A 13,937-nucleotide genomic window follows, 5' to 3' on the forward strand; every position below is an offset into this window, starting at 1 on the left:
GACTGATATGTAATGGTGGCTCCCAAGAGACATGGAGGGGTGTTGTGGTTGATGATTTGGCAGTCATCGATGCTGCTGCGTCTGCGGAGAACGACACGCGAGAACGAGGGAAGCGATGCAAGTTCGGTGCGGAGGAAGCCTCCCCAGTCCCCGCATGAGTCAGTTATCCCCATCGTATTGGCACCGTCCAAGGTTTCCTGACGCAGAGAGTGTGGCTACAGGGTTGCGCTTGGAAGCGCCGAACATTACAATGCCTGCAACAGAGAAGGCTATATGGGTCGTGAAATCCAGCGCTTAGTAGACCCGTGGAACCTCCTTCATCTCGTTCTCGTTCTCCTTATCCTCCACCATACGAAGCTATAGAACGATTCAGGCTTCAGGCCCAGGGTAATCGTTATTTGTGATGATGTTCAAGGCCACGAACTTGGGTATAAAAGCTATGTACAGCCAATCAATACCGATGAGTACATAATGCATGAGGCATTACGCACCAGAATAAATCTACTGAGCATCAAACGGATCCCCAAGTTCGATACGCGCTCTTGCAAGCGTTTTCTGCATAGCGAGATACTACTGATTCCTGACCTCAGTTGTGTAAACGTCGCATTGAGGGCACCGCGGACAGCCGAACACCTAGGAGAGAGCGAGATACAGAGGGCATAAGAGACGAAATGAACGAGAGCAAAGATGCACTTTGCTCATTATGTAAACTTCTGTAGAGAGCAGACACAGTGCTGATAGGTGCTGATCACTCGACTCCTGTCGTGGTCGGTGACATAGATTGACTCCTGGGCTCTCCTCAGCCTGCACTCATGATATCGCGATTGATTATGTATCATCTGGATATCTAATAAGGCAAATATATGCTCGTTGACAGCATGTTTATTCTACGCTATATAGATCGTCTGGTTTTCGTGTACGAAGATGTGATACTGCTATGATGAGAAGTATACTACCTATTGAAGGGCTAAAAGTCCAATACTATGAAATGCAATCTACGAGGTTCAGTTGACGAGAAGTGATCAGGCGAGAACAGATCCGATAACCACAAAGCTGACAACTGCAGCGAGGAAAGTCGTGTAATGCGCGCTAGCAGATAGAGCAGCAGCGCCGTTTTTGCTTCCATTACTAGAGGAGGAGGAAGACGTCGAACTACCACTGGCCCCGGTCGCAGTGGCCGATATGACACCAGTCTCGGACACTAATTTGGTTGCTTCAGAGGTGGCAGAGTTGTACCTATTTAATATCACGAATGAGTAAATGACTACTGGAAAGCAGAAACGTAACGTACGCGGAGCTGGCAGCGGACATATCGCTGTCGGTGTTCAGGAAAACATTGTCGATAACGTGCACGACACCGTTCATGCAGAGCATGTCCGTGCTAATAATTCTCGCAGTGGTAGAACCTGAGGTGACGTACGTTCCGGATGAGTTGGTCGAAAACGTGAGCGGTTCACCAGCTGCGGAGGTCATGCTGGACCCATTGACAATTTCGCTGGAGTACAAGGTCGAACCGTTGATGATCTATGAATCGGTGATCAGGTAAGGCAAGGCGAGGACAAAAAGGAAACATACATGGTTCTGTAGGACAGTGGTAAAAGCAGTAAGGTTACCCTCGAGAACCGGCAAGGTACTCGAAACAGCAGAGAAAGCAGAGTTACTAGGAGCGAAAAGGGTGATCCCTCTCTGAGCGTCCAGAATGTTGCCAATAGTATCATTGGTGCCGTTCGCTGAAGGAATCATCGTGCTGTTCAGCAACCCGGCAATTGAGGTCGTGTTTGTGGAGTTGGTAAGTACCGAGGACATTGAAGGAGGAATTGAAAGGATGCCGTTGAGCACATATACGGCGAGCCCCGTACCGTTGATACGAGTGGAATTAACAACAGAGACATTGGTCCTGAAATTGGAATTGTTGAGGAATCGCCACAAACGTAGAAAAAACTTCAAGTACTCACGCCTGATTGAGGAAAGTGATTGCACCATTTTCAATGGTCCACGCCACAACCTGCGACGCGTTTCCTTCTAGAGTGACATAGGTCGAATCATTCAACATAGATCGACCTATGGTATGGTTGGGCGATGTGGCACTCGTGAGGTTCAAAGAGCTCGAGTTGGAAGGAGAAAAGCTGCCTCGAAGGATATGATAAGCGAGGGTGTCGAGCAGAAGGGTGCTGTCCGATGTCAGCGCAGACGCGTCTGAGACTGTGGATATGTTGGTCAGTCAGCATTGTGCTACACGCAGTAGGATCTTTGAAACGTACACGCGTCGTTGTTGGGGGCAAGAATGCTATAATTTCCACCAGAAAGGACCATTGAAAGAAGAGCTTGCCCCTCAGAAGAGTCATTCAAAGCGGTGGCTGCTGAAGCGAACGAGGTGAGTCCAAGTGAATCAAAAGCTTCACTGATGGTATTAACAGCGAATGAAACTGAAGAAATAGCAGCTACAACAGCGAGTGATTTGAGGAAACCCATGATGGCGGTTGAGAAGGAAGACCATTGACGAGAGTTAGCTAGCTTTTATATCTGAGAAGAAGTCCACACGTGCAGAAGTTGTCTCAGTGGTCATTCTCGTCGACTCTGACGTCGATGAAGACTAAACTGACAGTGAACGATCGCGTTCAGAATCGAATCCATAAGACACGTGACATTCCGGATACGGATGTCGTCGAAGTTCCTCTTAGCTTGTTAAATCGTTGAGTCTTGTTGAGTACTATGTACTCTGGTACTACTTACACCTTAGTTTTCTTCTTGACGCGTCTCATCTCAGGTTAAACTCACTTTCCTTATTCGCCATATACAATACATCAATAGGATCGATACCGCCTTCGTGGTATGTTTGATTTTGAACCAGTCAAATTTTGAATGGCAGGATTTGCTAGACATATACGGGGAAAATAGTCGGTACTGCTAGTCAAAAATCGAGGAATATCTACCTCTTTTAGCGTCTACGGGCCTTATCTTGCTGCATTTCCACTGTCAGATCCCCGTCATATATTTCAACTCTCACATCCTTACCTAGGCCCCCAGAATCTCCTGCAGAACCCCGCCCGGCCTGACGCCCTAATTGACGCTACGATTTTGCCATGATTGACGCTATTTCGGACCAGGATCGTCACGTGAAATCGAGAATTTTTTCTAAAATTTCCTTTAAAATTCAAATGTTGATGTTCTTTTTCCAGTGCTCAAAAAAATTTTGGTTCGGTGCTGGTGCGCCGACTCCTGCCGACTCAAATGACGCTATAAACGGACAAGGACTACGGATTTTGACTGAAAATGACGCTATTTTAGGACCAGGAAATCGCCAAAATCGGGTCCAAAATGACGCTATTTCGGGTGAGGTTCTGCAGGAGATTCTGGGGGCCTCCTTACCTTAAAAGCTTACTAGTTGCTTCTTATTCGGGCTTCTCTCTTTCGTATCCGCTGCCGCCTTACCCCTTGCTGCAACGGAATCTTTTGTCGATAAGAAACTTTCTTGCAGAATTTGTTCTTCGTTACTTACTCAAGAGTCTAGCTTGCCGCCGACAATGGGACAGCGAGGAGTACCGCCAGTATAAAAGTCGTTCCGTCTGAACAGGCCTTAACTAATTTCAGGCGCCGCACTGCTTCTCCCAGTTCACGGACTCCTACTATTCATACTCGAGGTCCTATTTCCTCCAATCCAGCCACAGATACGGCTGTACTTGTTCTTAGAAGAGTACGGTAAAATTCAAAAGAAAAGACGACAAGAAAGATCAGGAAGTGGTTTAACCTTGCTGTAGCTCATTAGGCCTTACCGATGGGCCAACATACGCATGAAGAATTAGGCAAATCTTCCTACAGTGAATAGCAAGAACTACATGCACATTCCCAGTTCAGGAGCCTCGTCCAGACAGAGTGAAGAGCTGGTGTGTCAAGGAACAGTTGTAGCCGTTGTGACGAAGGGAAAACTCAGGATCAGAGAGGTGATTCACGGAAAACCTGGCGTGACTGTGGATATGAACGCGGATGAAACGATTGTCATAGTGGTCAGGTCTAGTAAAGTGGTCCCAGATGTTACTAGTGACTAGTCGACTAAGCCTTGAACATAGAATGAGCTTGCTTATTCTTATCTTATATCGAAGTCAGCCTCTTCCACAAATATCTACTAAATTCGAGTCTGCATCCCAGTCAGAAACGAGTCGAAGGAGTGGTACTAATGTGGTCGATTCCGAATCGAAAAAGTTCAAGCAAAGTAGAGCAGTTGATGCGCTGGTATTCATATTTTGAGTATCTTATCGCCATATGTATATGTCCTTCGTGAGGGTGTCTGATGGAGAGGTAAAGAGGAAGAGGCGATAGTCTATTTCAAACTTTTGAGTGCGCTTAAACAATGATTAGATTAGCTGTTTATCGATTAGCGCTCACTATAATGACTCTTCCTCCCGAACTTCATCTTCTCATTATAGACTTTCTATGCGATTCAGCTCTTGACTTAAAGAGCTGCTCGTATGTCAGTCACTTATGGCGTCAACGCGCGATTTTACATTTATTCCATTACGTGGTAGTATCAACTCTCTCACACACTACCATCCGCCTTCGCATACGCAGTGACACTAGGACATGGGTTTCTTTAGCAAACTGGGATCTTTTGAAGGAGTCCACGCATTTGACGGATGTCATTCAGCATTTATCCTTCATATTTGACGCTGCTGATATCGAAAGCCCAGAGGATATGTTCCTCCAACCGATTCCTCATTCTCTTCCTCGACTTTCAGTCCTTGAAATTCGAAACTGTCATCCTCGGTCCACCATCCAGTATACTCGCTTCGTGCGGAGCTTTTTATCGCTACACCAAAGTCTCGCTCTCACATCTATCGGGAACTTGTTGAAGCACCACGACGTCTCTATCGAGGACACGTCGGTCACCGAGAATGGCTCTCACGTTCCAATCCACTCTTTAACGTATGGGGTTAACTCCCTAGAGATTGATCATGCGCTGTTCCTGGACCGAGCTGCTATCTTTAATCTGGATAAGCTTCAACGACTAAAGGTTCAAACCTTCAGTTCAGACTGCATCCCGATTCTCCAGAGGTTCGGTACAACGCTACTTCACCTGGAGTTGTTACTTTTTCCCGACGGAAGTGAGTCATTCAAATCTGCTCACTCGCATAGCACTCCCACTGACTAAGCTCAAGTTCATGTCCCATACGGCGTTTATCCGTCCTCAGAGGACCTTTCTGTCGTTTCACTGGCTCCCAATATAACTAGTCTCACTCTTCATACTCAATATCATGTCAGCAGTCAGAGGACGCTTTTACGCCAACTAGCACGCATAGCGTTTACGAAACCATGTATGGAACTACGGAAAGTTACTCTCGTACTATCTGTGGACGACGTCTGGGCAATCGGGTCGTATTCCCTTGACAAAACGCTCACTTCCTTTGCTCAAGAACTGCCAACAATCACGACCATCGAAGTCGCACTCTCTTGGCGTGTGCAATCCTCTATGAACGATTTTTTGGTTCTAGTACAAGAAGTCAGGGATGCATTGCCAGAAACAGATAACATGAAAATCCTGGATGTGACCCAGTATGAGCACTATCCTTGAAGCTCAGAGACCATGAGTGTTTGGTAATCAGCGTGAGATATTCACTTCTTCGTTATCCTGCTTCCATTTTCTCCGCCTTCCGTTTTGCAATATCGTTGATCATCTTCGAAAAAAAAATTAGGGTCTACTCTTGGTCGTTGGGGCTCGGAGAATTATTTCAATGGATGACCGTAGTCATGAGCTGCGTACACAGACCCTGGTACCAGCCCAGAGCGAAGGCATATACTGCGGTAGACCGCCGATAACAAGACTTGCAAAGTACTTGTTGTAAATACTGTACATGAATAGAGAGCTCGCGTCTATTCACAATCGGGTGAGCTTTGTCACGTCGTTCTATCAGGGTTTTTCTTGTTTCTGTTTCCTCAAGTGGCAAGGACACGCCGAACTTGACGTGATCAACTTTGAGTACAAATGATTTTCAAGCCATTTTGGGGTTCTATTTGCTTTTTATTTGATGCTTCCAAGATCTCCTTGTTCTAGACTGGTTTAGCAACTTGTCACCAGGTCCCCACCTGTCCGTGCCAATGGCGGAAAACCCCGTGGGGGTCTACTTGGCCTGCCTGAAACGTACGGTTTTTCCTAATCGTAGCTTCGAAGAAAAAATGGGTTACATGTTTTTCTTCGGAAAACAATCCAGTCTGAGCGGACCTGGACGGAGTCTGTCTATGTACGAAAATTTCGGACATTTCTGAAAGGAAATCTCAGATAGGGTTTGCAGCTGGGATGCATGTACTCCGCCGCTGATAGAATTGTCCAACTATCTCGGCGCTCTGTATTTGTGACTCCAGGGATTTAGTCCATTCAATGTCAATGTAGCGTACGCCGTATGAGCCCACGCCCTGTGCAGCATACATTTATTACGGCTGAAAATCGAATTTTAAACTATTTGGTGAGCACCTCATACAGCGACTCACGACATCACAGGGCCACAGCCTAGCACCCGAGTGCAGGATTCTTTAAGGAGGCCGTACAGGTGTGTGAAATCGGATACCCTTCCATGGCTTTCCCTCAGCAAATTTCTGATTATTTAGAACGCGATTGCGACCCTTCCTTACGACTCTTCGATCAGTCGGAAGTTGTACTAGGAAAGGACAGTCTCTCTCATCTCAAATACATCCCAGGTATAAACCTATTCCTTTGATGTGGCAGAGAATCTCATCAAGACCTCCCTCAGGCAAGGTATCTATACTCGTTCTAAAAACGTTCTAAAAATCACAGCGGTCCACTGCCTGAACCTTGAGTCCGATAACATTTCTAGGTCGAGATATGCTGATCTTGCCCTTGTTGCCGCTATGTAGAGCTTTCGATGTGCGTTATGATACGGAATTTTGACCAGAAGTTCCCTCTATTCGGAGCCGCAGAATCACCAGTCCAGGAATTTTCCGAGATTCTACTCTCAGAACATAACAATCCTTCTATTCGCCACTTTGTTCCAATTATATGTTTTACTAGTGCCTCTGACGTCTCCTACAAGCACGTTTGTAGCTTTGCGCAGTTTTCTAAAAGTAATCATTTCTGCGGGGAAAATTGGCACTGAAGCATTCATATTCTAGTAAATACAAATTATTAGGTACATCGTTGGGCCACGGTGCTCTCTTTTTAGGTATGGACCAGACCAACTAAGATTTAGAGCTTTCCTTGTATCATATCTCGAACACTTCCTGGGTCCAAAACAGCCTGAGGGTAGGGAAATTGGAACTGCCTCATATGCTCCATTGCACCATCAACAACAACTATCTGGCCCGTAATATACGATGCAGCTTCACTAAACAAAAATACGGTGGCGTTGGCAACATCTTTGATCTCACCGACGCGACCAAGAGGAAATAGGGAACCGATTCCATCTGCGAGATTGGATAAACGTTGCATGCCTTCGGTATTGCCTATAGGACCAGGTGCAATCACATTCGAGCGCACGCCATGCGGACCTTCTTCGACAGCGAGAACAGCAGAAAGGGCATCGACTGCAGCTTTGGCAGAGGAGACGTGAACTTGATATGGCGTTGCTGTTTTTTTGCGAAGGCGTTTCAGATATTATCTTTTGAACAAAGGACTTGACACTGACCTTTATAGTGTAGAGTGGCACTAACATGGATATAAGAACCCTTCGACTGACGAATATGTGCGATGGTGGCCTTGATCGTGTTATAAGTTCCGAGCTTTAAACAGGCGACGAAATAAGGAGGGGAATCGAGATATTTGAATGAAGAGGTGACGCACGGTATCGATCTCCATAACGGTCTTGAAAGCATTCTCCGAGAGACCAGATATTGGTGCCAAGAAGTTACCAGCGGCACCTGTACCATACACAGTGAAACAAGGAATACAAGCAAAGACTCTCGAACCATACCACAAATTACGAAGTCTATCTTTCCGAACTTTTCGATCGTCTTTTTGACTGCGTCTTTCAGCATATTAGGTTGTCTTACGTCCGCTTGTGCGGGAATACATGTTCTTCCAGTCGCTTCAGATAGCTCCTTCGCTGCTTGGGTAAGACGATCAAGTCTGAAGTGCTGTCAACAAAACAGAGTAAATTGTTGGTTCAGATGCTAACTTTCGTCCAACTATAACTGCATCGGCTCCATGGCGCATCTAAGGAGAGTACTCTAGCAGCAACAAAACAAGGACATTGGGGGTTGTATGCTTACCACAGCTTCTGTCATTCCTCTGCATATTCCCGAACCTCCTCCGGTACAAAACAAGACCTTTCCTTTGAAGATATCTTCCTTGAACACAGAAGTTGAGTCGCCAAGCGGTGCAATGTAAGAAGTAGGTGCCATGGGCTGTTGTTTGAAGTAGAATAAAGTGATAGGTTGCGCGACGCAATAAATGAAGCCAGGCTTTACCCTGGCTTCACTACCTGAGGTTCGAAGCTCCGACGAGGCGTCGCTCTCCGGCGATCGGTGATGACCACGTGCAATTTGAAGCGCGACTTCAATTTCGGACTCCTATGATTGGCGCCATATCGGATTGAACGGCTTCTGGATCTATTAACCACCCCAGTGCTCCGACATTTTTACCATGATTTATAGTATACTCGCCTCATCTGCTTTTTCGTTCTGACACGACCCCAACTGTCTTCACTCATACTCGGACTCACAGGAACGTCCTTCCAATGTACTTTGTAATACTTTGTGGTACTTGAAGCTCAGCGGGTGCTGGAAGGTTTTCCACCTCGTGCACGGGGTATAGAACGTACGTATCCCACTCCCAATCTATAGTGTTCCGTTTCATCTTTCCAGGTTTGGCATATTCTTTGAATAACGGTTTGTCCATATCTAGTGTTCTCAACATAACATCTATCACTCTAGATCTCATGGTCATGGCCCCGTATCCCCTCCCGTTTTCCATCTTCCATTTCCATGATGAACGGATTTATCCCGCTGGGAACTGGGATAAGGCACTTGCCGTCCAGAAGGTAGGCTAAGGTAGGCTGACGATGTTAGATCGCAGTAACCGCTTTTTGATTTGATGATTTTTCACAGGACGTTTCTCGGGCAAGCTTCGGAGCTCGGTCGTCGCCGATTTCGTTCCAGGCTCCAACTTTGAAAATAAGGACGGTTGACTGCAGATATCCTTATTGCTGTTGATCTCAACCTGGAATTAGACACGTACGTTCAAGAAATACCAGCTTATGGTATGTCTATCAATCAAGCCTCTTAGGGTACGTATTGCCTTACGCATTTCTTTCGCCACACCAAGTTGACGGGGCTTCAACCAATACGGAAAAACGTTTCCAACGGATTTTTGCGGCGTGTTCTGGACCCAATAATCGTATCCTCCTTTGGATATCTCCTTCAAGTTGTCAATGTGATCACGAATTCGACGGTGACGGTGTCGTTTCTGTCTGGGCGCACATCTTCTGTCGAGTTTCATCCGTCCTCACCCAGCCTCATGATCCATCTCCACATCGGTCTAATGGAATTTCAGCTTCCATCACTCATTCTGTATCACATTGATCATCATTTAGCTCCTTATCATCATGGTATGTATTTACTCTTTTTAGGTGTTGTAAGTAGTATCGGGTGTCCTAGTCCCACTTTAGACGGTCTTTCGAAGGGAGGTCCGTTTCAATCTAGCATTCTGGTTCGTCGAATGAGAAGTTACGGAGCCTGGTGGATTGTTTATAGCTAATGATGCTCTCAACTGGTACAGTATACCACAAGGATCTTCACCACAATGCCAATGCGGCTGGCGCTTCCACTATCGCACTGCACGCATCGAACATACAAAGATACCAGAATGTTCTGTTCAGCGTTGGTGGTACACGGTTGCAATTATATTTGTTCGTCGTTGTGTGATCAGAGTGGTGAGAGAAACACCGAAGTAAGATTTCTGGGCCATAGTCCATAGAAAATACTTGTTTGAAGTGCGTACTACAAGTATTGACGAAAATCAGTAAGAGAGTTGGGCTCCTTATCATGTTAACTCCCTATGTTGCAAACGAGGGGCAAACGAGGGATCGAGTCAAGATAAATGCGAGTATCAACAAGAAGCACGAAATCCACGGTCTTTGAGTTGTACGAGATAAAATCCGGGTGCAATAGTCTTCGTTTTCAGACGGCAAGGTTACTAGTTATCCAATGATTATCTACGGGTTTCTTGCATGAATATGGGGACCGTTGGTTTTGATCGTCTTTTCGTGAATGATTTGCATAAAAACCCACTTCCAACCATGACCTATACCCTGAGGTCGGTATATATCATTTTGACCCATCAAACTTCGATTGCATTTGAGGCAAATAGTGCACATTCATGTACGATGTGAAGGGGATTCAGAAGCCCTCAATGTTCATAAAGTGAGACCTGAGATTATAGCTGGTAGTAAACGGTGCCGCCGTCACTAATGAAGCTTTTGGCTTTCATGATGATTTCGGTGACTTCTTCAGCTGGATGCGCTATGCGGATGATCCTCATTTACGTTCAGTGATCAAGTTTGTCGAGCGCAAATAACTGATTCACCTTGGTATATCCAGCCCGAGATGCTGATACTACGCTGCCGTCTGCATCCGGAATTTTTGCCACAGAAGAATTGACTACCGCAGTTAACATTGCATATTTGACAATCATGATTATAATAGACACTCGGGCAGCGGGTAAACTATGCTACATATAGTATCGAAGAAAGTCCAAGTATATATGATGTTATGGATCATCGTGAGCTGCACCGTTGAATGGTTTCTACATAGGTCTTTCTTTCCCCACTGTAAATATACTCTACAGTGACCACTCACTAGGATCACCACGAACACTTGTAGGATGAGTGAAGATTGCTTTGATTTTATTGGTCTCAATGCTTCAGTATTATCCAGTAAAGATCATCCCGGGAAGTCAGGGGTCAGTGAGGTGGATTGAATTGAGGTATACAGTCCACGATAAAGTCAACTAGGATCCAGTAGTATGATATCGCCTACGAATAATTTATATACACGAAAAACCATGCGCTACATAGATAAGTTCAGTATTATTTTTTGGAACTCCGCGGTTCTGCTCGACTGAATTTATGCTCCTGACAATAGGAAGAAGAATTCGTATACATACTCCAATATAATATCATAGAACGAATTGACAAGAGAATACTAAATAGTAATCATTAATGAATGGTCAATTAGACGGGCGGAACGAACATTATACAGTCAGCAAAACGCGTTCCTTCAGACATTGATCTCGAGAACCGAAGGAACAATCCTCCATTGAATACTTCTATTCAGACTGTTGTTATTCAGGAGGGTACTGTATTATCAATAATATACATTCATTCATGCATTGAAGGTGCAAAGTTGTTGTTCCTCCAATCTCTTTCACTGACACAGGCCTTCATCATGATTCATACAATCTTGTTTGTGAGTTGAATGTATGCTCTCGAACCTCGACGGCACCCTTCCAAGTTCCCCATCCCTCAGCCCCTTTGTGTATTCAGTTCCGGTGTTCAACAATCGAAGAAGTAATTCAACTAATTGATTTCGGAAGAAAAATCCAATTCAATCCATTCAAGAATTGCCAATTTGTATCAATTCAGTTGACTTGCTACATCCACTGTACGTCCATATCTTCTGTATAAAGTAGAATGCAGTGAAATGGACAACAGCATACTTCTATACGTGAAGTTGATATAGGATGTGTATTCCTATCGTCCATGAGTGTATTACTACTATACATAGATGAATCGTGCTGAATGTTATACACAAAGCAATCATTGATCAATACGATTCACAGAACATATGCAGGAGATGCAAATATAAGTAAGTATATACTGCTGTAAGTGACATACTATAGTGATATACTTTCAAACGTGCATACAGTCCGCGAACGTTGAGTTGATAGACTTGAACGATGAATACAAATGCTAAATCATTAATCTCAGTAACGACCGCGAGTCCACGCAAAAGGTTTAAAACGGGCTATACGGTTCCCTGAAATCGACTTTAGACAAGAACGCCTTCTACCGTCAAGATCATTATTGATCCACAGTTCAAAGTCGCATCCCCTCTCGTCGCTACAATCTCGCCCGAAACTCTCATCAAAGGCCCTTGCACTGATTGATTTGTTTCAGGGATCCGGCTAGCACTGTATGCAGGGTTTGACGTATGGTTGGCTGGTGTTGGTCGGAGATTGTCACTGTCCTAGTCTTGCATAGCATAGCATAGGCTAGGATCCATTGTGTGGGCAGAGTCCATGTATGAACCACTAAATAGCAGAGTCTCGCGGAGGTAGCCCGTACGTCACTACACCTCTGCCTGCCTGTTTTCTAGCCGCCAATACCTTGGAAACAAAGCGAGCTAGCCTCATACGGGCGACTTCGTGTGGAATTTCAGCAAAGAACGAAAATATCGTGATGTACCCCTGCACTAGGACTCGCCTTGTCAAACTGAGCGGGAAAAATATAGCTGGGGAGATGGAAGGTAGATGGGGAAGGTATTCATACAGTGTATAGAGCCCGAATCAATGCCCGAAATAGAGTGCGAGAGCCTCCGAAGGCAAATGAGAAGCCGAGAAGTGCAGTTGGAGAAGAGAAGAAGAAGAAGCGGAGGGGGTCTTTTAGAAAGACCGAGAGAGTCGGGGAACAGCCAACGGTCGAATCACCTTGAAGACCATAATCCCGTTCTTTACGTTTTTCTCAGGTTCATTCCCCTGAAAAATCACGTCGCATCGTTCTCGTGGAGGACCAGGTGGATACTAAGATTACTGGAAACGAGCGCAAGAGGTCAGGCTGGCAATCCTATCTCCGGAGGTCATCAAACCGGAGGCTCAGACACAAGCAGACTCAAGCAATCAAGGAAAGAAAAATAAGACATTTTCTCACCTGTTGCATCCTCCCAGGAGTTGGAATTTTCCGTCTCGTTGTCAGAAGGCTATTAACATGTGAAAAGTCCCTAAAACGAAGTTGACGCTGTAATCTCAAATTTTGCTTTGGTTGCGCTTCCGAAACAGTATGTACATGGAAGAATTGAAAAGACCTTTGATTGGTTGAATAGATGAACTTGAAGACCCTCGTGTCCCCCACGTTCTTCACATATTCCACGTATCATTATCAAGTATCGTGGCGGTTTATTTAACTGATTGATGATCATTTGGGGTCGAATTTGTAGGTGTCCGTGGGGTACAAAGGTTTTAGAATTCTTCACCCGGAATGAATCATGAATCACCTTTTGCTTGGTGATCAAACACGAAAAAGCCACTGATCGTAAACTAGGAGAAGAGAATAGGCAAAAGCGGAGCAGGTGAACCAAGTACTGGGTGACAGGGACAGAGGTCCAGGTCTTCACAGGATGCTGATTCGAAACTAGATGTCGTATGATGGGGAAGGGAGGGAGGAAGGCAACAAGACTACGAACGCGGGGCCAAAAGAACACGGAGATCTCGATGTCATATCTTCCATCTGCAAACATTTACCGAACCAAGGCAGAAAGCTGACAAAAGCTGGCAAAAGTCAGGCAAAAAAAGCAAAAGCTTGGGAACGAGTTTGGATTTGGAAGGAAGGAGAAAGGTTTATCATTTACGTGAGTAGAGCCTCGTTTCCACAAGGCGGATTGATGCCGGCATGCCGTAATTGCCGTAAGCCCGTTTTGATGATTTTTTTTGTGATCAAAGAGTCGATTTTTGGAGAAATTCGGTCAAATGCGAGCTAACGTTCCCGAGCACATGTACAGAGTAACTCTCCGTAATTACCATATCCAGGGATCTTGCCTCTCCCTCTGTCAATCCTTCGTTTTGACAAAGTCAATGTTAGTTACAGTAGAACGTTCTACTGCTTGTGCTTTGATTGGGAGCAATATTCTAAAATTTCCAAGAGCCTGCGCGCGCCAACCGGTGTCATCGATTTGTTTGGTCACAAGTCAAGCTCCGTGCCTCCGTCAGGGCAGGGTCCCCA

General features: G+C 45.3%; 4 protein-coding genes across 4 annotated transcripts; 2 read left to right on the top strand and 2 right to left on the bottom strand.

Annotated features, from left to right (window-relative positions):
* Window positions 1–1,109: 1,109 nt before the first annotated feature.
* C8R40DRAFT_1261209 (FAS1 domain-containing protein) lies at window positions 1,110–2,391 on the bottom strand (the record flags this gene model as incomplete). The annotated part of the gene is made up of 5 exons (XM_046233825.1): window positions 2,262–2,391; window positions 1,956–2,202; window positions 1,576–1,897; window positions 1,292–1,524; window positions 1,110–1,236 (listed from the first exon to the last, which is right to left on the bottom strand). Coding segments are annotated over exons 1-5 (981 nt in total), but the record flags the coding sequence as incomplete, so codon positions are not given.
* A 2,004-nt stretch (window positions 2,392–4,395) lies between these two features.
* Window positions 4,396–5,776, top strand: C8R40DRAFT_1137017 (uncharacterized protein). The gene is made up of 3 exons (XM_046229411.1): window positions 4,396–5,099; window positions 5,154–5,598; window positions 5,688–5,776. Exons 1-2 carry the CDS (start codon window positions 4,691–4,693, stop codon window positions 5,564–5,566), a joined length of 822 nt encoding a protein of 273 aa, XP_046078995.1. The 5' UTR covers window positions 4,396–4,690; the 3' UTR covers window positions 5,567–5,598; window positions 5,688–5,776.
* Window positions 5,777–7,192: 1,416 nt separating this feature from the next.
* Window positions 7,193–8,346, bottom strand: C8R40DRAFT_1063383 (2,4-dienoyl-CoA reductase; the record flags this gene model as incomplete). Its single annotated transcript, XM_046225520.1, has 6 exons — window positions 7,193–7,572; window positions 7,632–7,725; window positions 7,787–7,863; window positions 7,917–8,071; window positions 8,121–8,158; window positions 8,215–8,346. The coding sequence occupies 6 exons, from the start codon at window positions 8,344–8,346 to the stop codon at window positions 7,193–7,195; spliced, it is 876 nt and encodes a 291-aa protein (XP_046078996.1).
* Window positions 8,347–8,882: 536 nt separating this feature from the next.
* On the top strand, window positions 8,883–9,867 carry C8R40DRAFT_1075259 (uncharacterized protein; the record flags this gene model as incomplete). Its single annotated transcript, XM_046226832.1, has 5 exons — window positions 8,883–8,984; window positions 9,174–9,203; window positions 9,269–9,551; window positions 9,573–9,629; window positions 9,722–9,867. The coding sequence occupies 5 exons, from the start codon at window positions 8,883–8,885 to the stop codon at window positions 9,865–9,867; spliced, it is 618 nt and encodes a 205-aa protein (XP_046078997.1).
* Between the last annotated feature and the right edge of the window lie 4,070 nt (window positions 9,868–13,937).

This window comes from Lentinula edodes (genome assembly GCF_021015755.1).
Source record: "Lentinula edodes strain Le(Bin) 0899 ss11 chromosome Unknown C8R40scaffold_84, whole genome shotgun sequence".
Lineage (NCBI taxonomy): Eukaryota > Fungi > Basidiomycota > Agaricomycetes > Agaricales > Omphalotaceae > Lentinula > Lentinula edodes.

Coding starts and splice junctions, on each gene's coding strand:
- C8R40DRAFT_1137017 (XM_046229411.1), top strand. CDS start 4,691: ATGTTCCTCCAACCGATTCCTCATTCTCTTCCTCGACTTTCAGTCCTT. Junction 5,100..5,153: donor GTTACTTTTTCCCGACGGAA/GTGAGTCATTCA, acceptor ACTAAGCTCAAG/TTCATGTCCCATACGGCGTT.